The following is a 14,604-nucleotide window of genomic DNA, read 5'->3' on the forward strand; positions in this document are numbered from 1 at the left end:
CAGATGATCGCGTGTGTGTGCCCGAGGGGGCACGCGGGAACGATTCTCTGGGAGGACTTCCATGGACGTCCTCCCAGAGTTAAGGAACCACCTTGTAGCCGTAATTCGGCTATGGGGCGGTGATTAAGTGGTTAATACTTGAAATTGGTACTTTATTTTCATTTTTGAGTTGATTACCTGTTTATGTAAAATATCGAATCTTCAGATATGTATAATTCCATCCAATTTATTATTATATACTTAACCACTTCCCGCCCGGCCTATGGCCGATTTACGTCCAGGAAGTGGTTCTGAAATCCTGACAGGACGTCCATGGACGTCCTGCAGGATTTCATGCCGCGCGCGCCCGTGGGGGCGCGCAGCGCAGCGATCGGTGATGCGGGGTGTCAGTCTGACACCCTGCATCTCCGATCTCGGTAAAGAGTCTCTCACGGAGACTCTTTACCACGTGATCAGCCGTGTCCAACCACGGCTGATTCACGATGTAAACAGGAAGAGCCGTTGATGGCTCTTCCTCACTCGCGTCTGACAGACACGAGTAGAGCAGAGCCGATCGGCGGCTCTCCTGACAGGGGGGGTTCGCGTTGATTGTTTATCAGCGCAGCCCCCCCTCGGATCGCCACACTGGACCACCAGGGAAGCCCACCCTGGATCACCAGGGAAGGGCAAATAAAAAAAAAAGTATTGAAAAAAAAAAGTATTGAAAAAAAAAAAAGATGCCAATCAGTGCCCACAAATGGGCACTGACTGGCAACATGGGTAGATCAGTGCTGCCCCACAGTGTCCATCAGTGCCACCCCAGTGTCCATCAGTGCCACCCCACAGTGTCCATCAGTGCCACCCCACAGTGCCCATCCATGCCCAGTGCCTACCTATCAGTGCCCATCTGTGCCACCCATAAGTATCCATCAGTGCCACCCATAAGTGCCGCCCATGAGTGCCCATATGTGCCACCTATGAGTGCCCAGTGCCGCCCATGAGTGCCCATCAGTGCCGCCTATGTGTGCCCATCAGTGCCGCCTATGTGTGCCCATCAGTGCCGCCTATGTGTGCCCATCAGTGCCGCCTATGTGTTCCCATCAGTGCCGCATACCAGCGCCGCCAATCAGTGCCACCTCATCTGTGCCCGTCAGTACTACCTCATCGATGTCCATCAGTGCCATCTCATTGGTGCCCATCAGTGCCGCCATATCAGTGCCCGTAATTGAAAGAGAAAACTTACTTATTTACAAAAAAAAATACAGAAAAAAATAAAAACATATTTTTTTTTCAAAATTTTCAGTCTTTTTTTAGTTATTGCGCAAAAAAAAAATCGCAGAGGTGATCAAATACCACTAAAAGAAAGCTCTATTTGTGGGGAAAAAAGGACGCCAATTTTGTTTGGGAGCCACGTCGCATGACCGCGCAATTGCCATTCAAAGTGCGACAGTGCTGAAAGCTGAAAATTGGCTTGGGCGGGAAGGTGCGTAAGTGCCTGGTATGGAAGTGGTTAATTAATATTACCATTTGTTGTAACTATTTATTACTAATTGTAACTGTCTTTATTATTTAATATTCAAAAAAACAAAATTGACAGGAAATTGGTACTTTATTCTTTTAAAAGCTCATAATGTTCATAGTCTAGACTCTAGAGGTCTAATCAAACAATATATAATTATTATTTATTATTATTAGTTGCACCTTTTTCTCCACTGGCCAGGCTTCCTAAAATTAGGCATTCTGAGCAGTTGAACAGTAAGCAAATATTTCATGGTGCCTTTACTGCCACTGCTATTTTAAGGCATTCCAATTTTACAGTAAGATTATTTTGTTAATATGGCCACATCCTATCCAACATTTACCACCAACACTTTAACGGTACTTACCACCAAATGTGATTTCAAGCGCCTGTGGTCTCCATGTTTTCTCTGATCCTAAATTGAAGACAGGTAGAATTATGTGGAATATATTACTAGTGATGAATATACAGTATATAACTAGAGTTGAGCGAACCCGAACTGTAAAGTTCGGGTTCGGTACGGACTTTGGGTTTTTCCCGAACCCGGACCCGAACCCGAATAATTGGAAAAATTTCGGGAAAAAAAATGTGTGGAGGTCCCCGCAAATTCAATAACCAGACCCTTTAGGTCTGATATGGATATTAAGGGGAACCCCAACGTCAATTAAAAAAAAATGACGTGCGGTTCCCCCTAAATATCCATAACCAGACCCGTTATCCGAGCACGTTGACCTGGCCGGCCGCAGAAAAGAGGGGGGACAGAGTGTGGCCCCCCCCTCTTCTGAACCGCACCAGGCCACATGCCCTCAACATTGGGAGAGTGCTTTGGGGTGCCCCCCAAAGCACCTTGTCCCCATGTTGATGGGGACAAGGGTCTCATCCCCACAACCCTTGCCCAGTGGTTGTGGGGGTATTCGGGCGGGAGACTTATCAGAATCTGGAAGACCCCTTTAACAAAGGGGACCCCCAGATCCTGCCCCCCCCCTGTGTGAAATGGTAATGGGGTACACTGTACCCCTACCATTTCACGAAGGAAGTGTAAATTCTTGTAAAAAAAAAACACACACACCGTAGAATAAAGTCCTTTATGAATAAAAAAAAAAAAAAAAACTCCAGCAGTGATAATCCACTCGTTCCCGGCTTCCTGCTCCAACGTTGTCCTGATCCAGCGATGGGTGCAGGGGTGATCTCTGAAGCTGTGACATTACTTATATAGGGGAAGCAGGGCCACCCGTCACGTGACCCCGCACCCTCTGACGTACCCTCTGCTACGTCACTGGGAAAGCCCAGGAAGAGGGAAGACGGGGCTTACCCAGTGATGTAGCAGAGGGTACGTCAGAGGGTGCGGGGTCACGTGACGGGTGGCCCTGCCTCCCCTATATAAGTAATGTCACAGCTTCAGCGCGTCATTCGCTGGGCTGTGTCCAGCGGTGAGAGGAGGTTGGCGATGCTGCTCTCTGGATGGATGGATCTTCTCATCGCTGGAGATCACCCGCACCCGTCCCTGGATCTTCTCATCGCTTGAGATCACCCGCACCCGTCGCTGGATCAGGACAACGTTGGAGCTGGAAGCCGGGAACGAGTGGATTATCACCGCTGGAGTTTTTTTATTTATTTTTTTATTAATAAAGGCCTTTATTCTACGGTGTGTGTGTGTTTTTTTTTTACAAGAATTTACACTTCCTTCGTGAAATGGTAGGGGTACAGTGTACACCATTACCATTTCACACAGGGGGGGGTCAGGATCTGGGGGTCCAGATTCTCATAAGCCTCCTGCCCGCATACCCCCACAACCACCGGGCAAGGGTTGTGGGTAGGGTTGTCCCGATACCACTTTTTTAGGACCGAGTACAAGTACCGATACTTTTTTTCAAGTACTCGCCGATACCGAATACCGATACTTTTTTTTTTAATGTGATGTGACAGTGGCGTTTTTTTCTTTTGTTTGTTTTTTTTTTACTTTTTTTTATTTTATTTTTATTTTTTACAGTGGCGTTTTATTTTTTATTTTTTTAGAGGGGGGGTAGTGGATTGTCAGTGTGTTTTTGATTTTTTTATTACCATTTACATTTTTTTTTATTTATTTTTTTATTTATTGCAATTTTTATTTTATTTTTTAATCAACCCTGTTGGGGGGGCTTTGGTGAGATATCAGGGGTCTTAACAGACCTCTGACATCTCCCCTTTGAGACAGAGAAAGGGACTAGGGATACAGATTCCCCTGTCCCTTTCTCAGCAGCATCAGCTGCGCTGAAAATGAATGCAGAGAAGTAGGGTTGTCCCGATACCGATACTAGTATCGGTATCGGGACCGATACCAAGCATTTGCCCGAGTACTTGTACTCGGGCAAATGCTCCCGATGCTTTACCCGATACTTGTCCTGTGTCCTCCTCCAGCCCCCCCTCCCTTTTTATGCAGTCTCTCAACCTCTGTGCCCCCCGCCGCTGTTTCCTTCTCCCTCTGTGCCCCCCGCCGCTGTTTCCTTCTCCCTCCGTGCCGCCGCCGCTGTTTCCTTCTCCCTCCCGTCCCCCGCCGCTGTTTCCTCCTCTCCCCCGTGCCCCCCCTGCTGTTTCCTTCTCTCCTCCGTGACCCCCGATGTTTCCTCCTCTCCCTCCGTGCATCCCGATGTTTCCTTCTCTCCCCCGTGCCCCCCCCCCGCGGTTTCCTCCTCTCCCCCGTGCGTCCTGTTGTTTCCTTCTCTCCCCCGTGCGTCCCGATGTTTCCTTCTCTCCCCCCGTGCGTCCCCCGCTGTTTCCGTCTCTCCCCTGTGCCCCCCCCCCCCCGGAACTGTCAGGATGGAGAGCCTGGCTCCTTACTGTTCCGAATGGACAGAGTCAGCGATGACTCTGTCCATTCACAGAACTGAATCATCGTAACCTGTTGATTACAATGTTTCAGTTTATGAATGAAGAGAAGACGCTGTCTTCTCTGCATTCATTTTCAGCGCAGCTGATGCTGCTGAGAAAGGGACAGGGGAATCTGTATCCCTAGTCCCTTTCTCTGTCTCAAAGGGGAGATGTCAGAGGTCTGTTAAGACCCCTGATATCTCACCAAAGCCCCCCCAACAGGGTTGATTAAAAAATAAAATAAAAATTGCAATAAATAAAAAAATAAATTAAAAAAAATGTAAATGGTAATAAAAAATTCAAAAACACACTGACAATCCACTACCCCCCCTCTAAAAAAATTAAAAATAAAACGCCACTGTAAAAAATAAAAATTAAATAAAAAAAAGTAAAAAAAAAACAAACAAAGAAAAAAACGCCACTGTCACATCACATTAAAAAAAAAAAGTATCGGTATTCGGTATCGGCGAGTACTTGAAAAAAAGTATCGGTACTTGTACTCGGTCCTAAAAAAGTGGTATCGGGACAACCCTACAGAGAAGACAGCGTCTTCTCTTCATTCATAAACTGAAACATTGTAATCAACAGGTTACGATGATTCAGTTCTGTGAATGGACAGAGTCATCGCTGACTCTGTCCATTCGGAACAGTAAGGAGCCGGGTTTACCGGCTCCTACCGCCGCTCTCCATCCTGAAAGTTCCGGGGGGGGGCACAGGGGAGAGACGGAAACAGCGGGGGACGCACGGGGGGAGAGAAGGAAACATCGGGAAGCACGGGGGAGAGAAGGAAACAACAGGACGCACGGGGGAGAGGAGGAAACCGCGGGGGGGGCACGGGGGAGAGAAGGAAACATCGGGATGCACGGAGGGAGAGGAGGAAACATCGGGGGTCACGGAGGAGAGAAGGAAACAGCAGGGGGGGCACGGGGGAGAGGAGGAAACAGCGGCGGGGGACGGGAGGGAGAAGGAAACAGCGGCGGCGGCACGGAGGGAGAAGGAAACAGCGGCGGGGGGCACAGAGGGAGAAGGAAACAGCGGCGGGGGGCACAGAGGTTGAGAGACTGCATAAAAAGGGAGGGGGGGCTGGAGGAGGACACAGGACAAGTATCGGGTAAAGCATCGGGAGCATTTGCCCGAGTACAAGTACTCGGGCAAATGCTTGGTATCGGTCCCGATACCGATACTAGTATCGGTATCGGGACAACCCTAGTTGTGGGGATAAGATCCTTGTCCCCATCAACATGGGGACAAATTGCTTTGGGGGGCACCCAAAGCACCCTCCCAATGTTGAGGGCATGTGGCCTGGTGCGGTTCAGGAGAGGGGGGGCACACTCTGTCCCCCCCTCTTTTCTGCGGCCGGCCAGGTCAACGTGCTCAGATAACAGGTCTGGTTATGGATATTAAGGGGGGACCGCACGTCATTTTTTTTTAAATTGACGGCGGGGTTCCTCTTAATATCCATACCAGACCTGAAGGACCTCCGCGCATTTTTTTTTCTAAAAGTCCATGTCCCATTGACTACAATGGGGTTCGGAGTTCAGGTTCGGGTTCCCGAACCCGAACTTTTTTTTTAAAGTTTGGGTTCGGACCCGAAACCCGAACATCCAGGTGTCTGCTCAACTCTATAAATAACAGTATTTATTTGGAAAGCAAAAAATATCAAAACCCAGTCTATAGAGTTTAGCCTATGCTAAGGAAGGTGTTCCACATTATCTGATGGAGTTTTGCCTACATTTGATATGTACTCTTGTATGTTACTACGACCAGGGCCGCCATCAGGAATTATGGGGCCTCTTACACAGCTTCAGGCATGGGCCCTCCTGGAACAGAGAACCGGGGGGATGGGGTGCTGCCGCCTGAAATTGAGAAGCGGGGGGGGTTTTAAAGGTTTTTTTAAAGGGGGGTTACCATCTGGGGCCCTGGGGACCTCTGGGCCCTTTAATAAAAAAAAAACAAGAAACCTCTGGGCCCTTTAATAAAAAATAAATAAAAAATAAATATAAAAAATAAATAAATAAACATTTATAAAAATAAAAAAAAGGGGGTTGCCATCCAGGGCCCTGGGGACCTCTGGACCCTTTAATAATAAAATAATAATACAAATATATAAACAAAAATAAACATTTATTGAAAAAAAAGGGGGTTTGCCACATGGGGCCCTGGGGACCTCTGAGCCCTTTAGTAAATATATATATATATATATATATATATATATATATATATATATATATATATATATATATATATAAATAAAATAATATAAAAAAAATATTATTTCTTATAAAAAAAGAAGGAGGGGGTTGCCATCCAGGGCCCTAGGGACCTTTGGGCCCTTTAATAATAATAATAATAATAATAATAATAATAATAATAATAATAAAAAATATATATATATATATATATATATATATATATATATATATATATATATATATATATATATATGTGAAAGAACTGCAAATAAAGGGATCATTTACTGTATTTTATACAGAGAGCACTATTTTTATTTTCTGTGTCCTATCATACAGTCGGATCAACTGAATTGGAGGTGAGATGAGGAATTGTAGCTGATCCCAGCTGATAAAGAGCATGAGTGATTGACCTATGCAGAAGCAAGGCTCTTATAGAAAGCTGAACACCCGTCTATAGGTTCTCAGCTGTTAGAGGTCCACACTCTTTTTGGAGATATAATCCATGTTGGGAAGAAGGACTGCACCATTGATCACAGACTGATGTGTGTTATTCACAGTTGTTACACATACTGTACATGTAACTTACGTTTGTTACACAAAATTGGATGAGAGTGTGTCATTGCACAATATTGTGATATTATTGTATATATGATCACATGTATAGTTTAATTATGTGATATTATCACTGAGAGTTGGCTTAGTGCAGCAATGATATGTATGTATAATTAATGCCTGGCCCATGCCACTGGAAGCTGGAAATCACTGAAGTAGACACCACTACTCCTGTGATCTCCACTTGCTTCCTGGTCCCATGCTGAGTGTCCAGCCTGATGTCTTGTAAATACATGAGGTCGACTGTTCTGTATGGATACCATTCAGAGAGTGATTTGTATTTTCTGAATGAATGCAAAGCTTTCTCTAAATTGGACAAGGTGGAGAGCATTTCACTGCCCTGCCTCTGTACCTTGTCAATTTAGAGAATGCTTTACATTCATTCAGAAAATGCAAAACATTCTCTAAATGGTGTCTGTACTTAGCAGCCGATCTCCTGTGTTCACAATGCAGGAGAGCAGCCGCTTGGCATGGGAGCCAGAAGCAAGTGGAGATCCCTGAAATAGTGGTGTCTACTTAAGTCATTTCCAGCTCCTAGGGACAACAGCCAGGTATGGTGTATACATAGGCATTGGTCCAACGTGGACCAATGTAGCCATATATAACATGCTGATGCTGGATTAATTATTTAAAGGACAGGAATCCTTTGGTAACTATGGGCCAGATTCACGTAGAATCACGGCGGCGTAACGTATCGCATATACGTTACACCGCCGCAAGTTTCCATCGCAAGTGCCTGATTCACCAAGCACTTGCGTGAAAACTTACGCCGGAGGCGTAAGCCCGCGTACTTCAAAGGGGCGTGTGCCATTTAAATTAGGCGCGCTCCCGCGCCGGACCTACTGCACATGCTCCGTTTTGAAATTCCCGCCGTGCTTTGCGCGAAGTGACGTCATTTTTTCGAACGGCGATGTGCGTAGCGTACTTTCGTATTCCCAGACGTCTTACGCAAGAAAAAAAAAATTGAAATTCGACGCGGGAACGACAGCCATACTTTACCATGGGCTGTGTAAAGTTAGGGCAGGTAAAACAACGACTAACTTTGCGACAGGAAACTAGACTAGCAACGACGTAACGAACGCAAAAAAACGTCGTTGATTGCCGTAAAACCTAATTTGCATACCCGACGCTGGAATATGACGCAAACTCCACCCAGCGGCGGCCGAGGTACTGCATCCTAAGATCCAACGGTGTAAGACAATTACACCTGTCGGATCTAAGGGCTATCTATGCGTAACTGATTCTATGAATCAGTCGCATAGATACTCTGAGAGATATGACGGCGTTTCAGAGAAACGCCGTCGTATCTCTTCTGTGAATCTGGCCCTATGTAACTCTGATCAGTCTCAAGAGTTTTACTCAGTTATCCAAATGAACATGCATATCAAAGAATTGCAGCACTATACTATGAATACAGAAATTGTAAATTGAAACTAAGGTTCTTACAGAATGTTCCTTCCTTGGATGTCCATGGTCTTTATATTCCTGAAATAAAAGGACAATTACTTTCAGTATTTATTGTTAGAAAACAATGAGAATCCTGTGACAATAAATCATGTTAAATACTGAGAGTATTTTAGCATTATTTTAGATGCTTGTAAATCATCACGAATATATACCAACATATCTGACTACTGTTCCCTCTTTTTGAGCAGTTATGGAATCCTAATAACACTACAACTAATGCTTGTACATGGATACAATATACCATAATTAAAAATTTGGCAAGCTATCTGCAGATATTTCTAAAAGCTATCATCAGAAGACCTACTGTATTCTGTTCTTCTGGCTTTTCAGTAAAGATTGTAACTGGTCAGATGTTGGTCTACCAAGAGAGTTTTTAGAATTGGAGAATAAGGGACAACTTAGGGAAACAAGGATCTTTGCGGCTGTGAAAAGTGGACATGATTGAATTACACTGAATAGTGGGTGTGCTTAACGGTCGGGGCGTAAACACAGTATATACCACATGTGTATGCCTCAATCCACCTTTTTCATTCATCGCGGCCCATACTATTAATTCATGCAGTGTGCATCTGCCACCATCCTCAGTCAATGAGGTAGAAGGTAGAGCCACATGAAAACATCCAACCATGACCTAATCAGGTACAGCATAGTTAGTCAGTAACAGTATGCCATCCAAACTTCTGATATAGGGAAAGGGGACACTTTTAGACACAATAAACCCCTCTGCTTTACAACAATTTTATGCAGAAAAAAACATTGATAAAACTGTGCCAATATGCTGGGAGGCAGCGTAGCACAGGTACCACTCTTCAGTGTTATGTCCCATCTTGCTGCCTGTGTCCTGACATCACGGCTAGGGATGAGCTGAAGGTTCAGTCCAAACCTACATTCAGACCAAACTTTAGCTGTTAGGGCATTGAGATGAATGCCTGAAGTTTGGTCTGTTCATTCTCCTGTTTGGCGAGAGCTGTGTATCATATATTTAAGTGGAATTTCTACCGCTTCTATATATAACAGCTTCCTACTGTTACTGGTTCCTAAGAAAATGACAGGTGCTTGCACCTATGGGTCCCTAGGAACATTTGGCATCACAGGGAATCCCTGCCCCATATAGGTAAAGCGTCTGGGATTAGCATTGACATAATTTCCTAAATATGACCACGTGGGTAGGTACCGGAGCATGATGGGACTGTGACATCATAAGAGAGGCCTATATAAATCGGATGCAAACCGCGCACCCGTCATTGCAGCAAGAAGAGGCGTCGTGTCAACATCGGAAGAAGGCAGAAGAAGAGAAGAAGACGTCACAGAAGAGCGTGCTGGCCGCAGCTAGAAATTGAGCTGACACACAAAGATAGCGGCGGCCAGCCCTGAAGGAGAAGGCACCGGAGAGCGATCGGGAGAAGAAGCGGGGAGCGCCGAGTCAAGAGCGGAGAAGATGGAAGAAGACCCCCCGGAGAGTGGAGAAGACCCCCCCGGAGAGCAGAGAAGGCGGAAGAAGACCCCCCGGAGAGCGGAAGAGAACCAGACGGCGGTGAATAAGAAGCCCCCCCCCTGCTAAAAGAGCTAAAGAAGACAGGGGGGCCCTCGGAGCAGACTAATAAATGACTTTAAAAGCCCTGTGTTGTGTGTTTATTTACTTTTTAACACTTTGCCTCCAGGTGAATGGGTAGGGGTACGATGTACCCCATATTCATTCACTTAGGGTGGGGGGCCGGTATCTGGGGTCCCCCTTATTTAAGGGGGCTCCCAGATTCCGATAAGCCCCCGCCCGCAGACCCCGACAACCAACTGCCAGGGTTGTCGGGAAGAGGGGACAGGGTGCTCTGGGGTGGGGGGGTGCAGTGCACCCAACCCCCCCATGTTGAGGGCATGCGGCCTGGTACGGCTCAGGAGAGGGGGGCGCTCGCTCGTCCCCACTCCTTTCCTGGCCGGGCGGGTAGCGTGCTTTGGATACGGGTCTGGTATGGATTGTGGAGGAACCCCCACGTCGGTTTTTCGGCGTAGGGGGGGGCTCCTTACAACCCATACAAGACCTAAGGGCCTGGTATGCTCCTGGGGGGGGAACCCACATTTTTTATTTAAAATTTGGCAGTGGAGTTCTCCCTCTCAGGATTCATACCAAACGCCGCAGCTAGAATTGGCGGGAATCCAAGTGGGATCTCCCGTCGCTTCTATGACACGCTCGCTGGAATGTGCTTTGTCTATTCCAGCGAGTGCGAGATGTCGGCACCCTGTCGCCGAGAATCAGCGCGATGCTGTCGTGCTGGAAACACATTCTCGGCAACAGGTACTGTAGCTCAGCTCTGCAGCCATCTACCTCGGAGCTGACACAGGCACAGCTGCACAGTGGGAGGTGAGCAGTGGCCGTGACCTGTGTTAACAGAGCTCCAGCAGGCATATTCCTGCTCTGCAAAAACAGCATTTAATAGTGGCGGCCGGTGGAGATTTCCACCCTGCCCCCCCTGCCAGCCCTCCCCTGAGTGTGACGTTATCATGGCTCGGTCATTAAAGCAGTTGCAGCCCTCAAACCCGGGAGGAAGACTGGATGACGATGGAAGCCTCTACACCGGTGACAGCACACCTCTAGAGGGCTTCATTTCAAGGTAAGTCTTTCATAATGTGCTAGTATGCCGGGCATACTAGCACATTGTGCCGTTACCGCTGTAGTGGATGTGATAAAAATTGTCAAAGTAAGATAATGAAATGCCTATTTCAATGCACAAACACATGCTTCATATCACATATGATCCTATATATCGCATATGCATATAGGTTATTGATTGCTATAGGAATAATCACATATAATCGTAATGCATAATTTACCCCTTGCTAATATGATGTTGTATTTCAGACATGCATCACATGGTTTGACAGACAGTCAGTCTGCGAAAACAAGCTATTTTAGATAGGTGGAAAGTCCCTGGAAACCACAGAACCAGACAGATGCCAGACATCAGAACGTCACAAGAATAATATTACATATTAATGAGAATGTTGAATATTAATGATCATGATCATGTGTGTGATTATGTGCTTTGAATACGCTTGCAGAGCCATATATAAGGAACAGCTTGAAATAAAAAAAGGAGAAGTAACTATCTTCACCGTCTGTGTGTGGATTATTTACTTTCAGTTTGTACAAACTCTTCTTATCAAATTTGGCTCAGGAAACAGATACCAAAAACCGGACATTTGGCTCCGATCCAAGACATCTTGAAGGGTTTGTTTTTGTAACCTTTATTACCTCTTTAAACAAAGGGCCAGATTCAGGTATGAGATACAACGGTGTATCTCCAGATACGCCGTCGTATCTCTGAGTGTGCGACATCGTATCTATGCGCCTGATTCTTAGAATCAGTTACGCATAGATTTGACTAAGATCCGACCGGCGTAAGTCTCTTACGCCGTCGTATCTTAGTTGCAATTTTACGCTGGCCGCTAGGTGGCGCTTCCATATATTTACGCAAGGAATATGCAAATTCGGTCGATACGTCGATTCAGAAACGTACGTCCGCCCGGCGCATTTTTTTACGTCGTTTACATTAGGCTTTTTCAGGCGTAAAGTTACCCCTGCTATATGAGGCGTATCCTATGTTAAGTATGAACGTTGTTCCCGCGTCAAATTTTGAAAATTTGACGTCGTTTGCGTAAGTCGTTCGCGAATAGGGCTTTGCGCAATTTACGTTCACGTCGAAAGCATTGGCTTTTTGCGGGTTAATTTGGAGCATGCGCACTGGGTTACATTCACGGACGGCGCATGCGCCGTTAGTCAAAAACGTAATTTACGTGGGGTCGTGTTTTATTTACATAAACACGCCCACCTCTTCACAATTTGAATTAGGCGTGCTTACGCCGGCAGATTTACGCTACGCCGCCGTAACTTAGGGCACAGGTTTTTTGGTGAATACAGAACCTGCCTCACTAAGTTACGGCGGCGTAGCGTATCTGAGATACGCTACGCCCGCAGAAAATTACGCCCATCTACCTGAATCAACCCCAAAGTATTTATGTTTTCCTTCCATTGCTCTTTTCTCAATTTTATATTCTCAATCTCACAAATGCCCCTCTCTGCACTCTTTATCATTTTTTTTAAACTATTGCCTGAAGACTGACCTGCACATTTTATGTCTAGAGTGCATGAAAGCTTTAGAATCTGCAGATTAGCATTGCATGAATAGTCTATATAAAGACACCAATTCACTCAATCTTCCTCACTGCCCCCAGATTCAGGGGAATTCAATACAGCCTTGAAGTGGTTGTAAACCCTTACATATACCCAGTGAAGTGATTGGCCTCAGGGGATACACAGAGTTGAAGCAAATCCTCCTACATATGTTGTACCTGTTTATCTGCAGCATTCTCTTCTTTACGCCTGTGGTCTCCATGTTTTCTCTGATCCTAAATTTAAGAAAGGTAGCATTCGGTTGAATATGTTGCTAGTAACACATAATTCATAAGGATTTACTAAGAAAACAAAAAAATATCTAAGACCAGTCCACAGAAGGTAGTTTAGCCTATGCTAAGGTAGGAGCTTCACATTATCTGATGGAGTTTTGTCTACATTTGATATGTATGTTACTGCCCCCTCCTCCTGGGGTGTATTGTGCATGTAGTGTCCCTGCTTTAGGCTGGCTTAATTTAGTTTTTGGCTCTGCAGTACTCAGTTAAGCAGCAATTTTTTCAGATCTGGTCGGTCAATCCCTAAGCTTGGTGGTGGATTGCTCCTGCTTGCCCCTGGGAGAAGGGTTAACTGTGTGCTTAGCTGGTGTTTCAGTGTAGTGGGGGAGGCACTTTTAGTAGTGGAAGGCATGGATCGGTGTTCCTGCTTTACAGGAACACAGGATCCTTGCCTTCTATACTGACAGAATGGCTATCTGCTTTGTTTACATAGGAAGATCGCTGTTCTGCCTCTGTACCAAACCATCGACAGGTGCCAGCGGACTTTGAGTCCGTTGTACCCGGTGATCAGCTCCTGCTGTGTATAATCACAGCAAGAGAGGGCCACCAGCGCACGCCCCAAACCCGGAAGTGCAGGATCACATACTAGGTATGTGTTCCTGCGCAGCAGAGCCGCCTTGCTGACGTATATGTAAGTTATAAGGTTGGCATGCAATTAAATTAACGGGGTTGTAAAGATTATTTTTTTTATTTTCTAAATAGGTTTCTTTAAGCTAGTGCATTGTTGGTTCACTTATCTTTTCTTTCGATTTCCCTTCTAAATGTTTTTTTTCTTTGTCTGAATTTCTCACTTCCTGTTTCTCCTCAGTAAGCTTGCCCCCATCACCCGAGCGGTGGTTAGTCAGGAAGTGAGAAATTCAGACAAAGAAAACAAAAAAATATTTTTCCTAGAGATCCAGGTATGCCTGTAATTTGTGGGTTGCTACAAGGACCGTAACTGCTCTTACAGAGTATCAGATTATCTGGCAATCACCTCTTCCTCCAGCAATATTTAAGGCTGCTATTAAAAAACCTTGCTTGGGAATGTGTCCCGTACCTGTGCATGTATTCTGGAGTTTCATGCACCCTTATCGCTCTATCCGCCTGTACTGCAAAAATTCTTCAAAAATACACCCCTAGAGCCTAGACTGAGTCTGAGGCCCCGTCCACACGTCCGAGGAAATCGACGTGCCAAACACATCGAGTTCCTCGTCGAGTTCTGTGTTGAAGCCGCCGAGGATCTCGGCGAACCAACTTTCCTCATTGAACAACGAGGAAATAGAGAACATTATTTGGCCCGACGAGTTCCTCGTCGGCTTCCTCGCTGAAAAGTGTACACACGACCGAGTTTCTCGGCAGAATCCAGCTCCGATCGAGTTTCTGGCTGAATTCTGCAGAGAAACTCGGTAGTGTGTACAGGGCCTTAGTTTTGTCGGTGCGCTCTGAAGCTGGTACCTGGGCCGATGGCCTCTAGACCAGTGTTTCTCAAATCCAGTCCTCAAGGCACCCCAACAGGTCATGTTTTCAGGATTTCCCTCAGATGAAACA

The 14,604-nt window shown here is 45.9% G+C and overlaps 1 protein-coding gene across 1 annotated transcript in view; it reads right to left on the reverse strand.

Annotated features, from left to right (window-relative positions):
• LOC120930428 (titin-like) overlaps positions 1–14,604 on the reverse strand; it is a 115,234-nt gene that overhangs the window by 87,984 nt on the left and 12,646 nt on the right. Inside the window, exons 3-5 of the mRNA XM_040341614.1 lie at positions 12,961–13,017; positions 8,596–8,634; positions 1,866–1,913 (exon numbers count right to left, since the gene is read on the reverse strand). Coding sequence (XP_040197548.1) covers positions 1,866–1,913; positions 8,596–8,634; positions 12,961–13,017 — 144 coding nt within the window. The remainder of the gene's footprint in view (positions 1–1,865; positions 1,914–8,595; positions 8,635–12,960; positions 13,018–14,604) is intronic.

This window comes from Rana temporaria, chromosome 3, assembly GCF_905171775.1.
Source record: "Rana temporaria chromosome 3, aRanTem1.1, whole genome shotgun sequence".
NCBI lineage: Eukaryota > Metazoa > Chordata > Amphibia > Anura > Ranidae > Rana > Rana temporaria.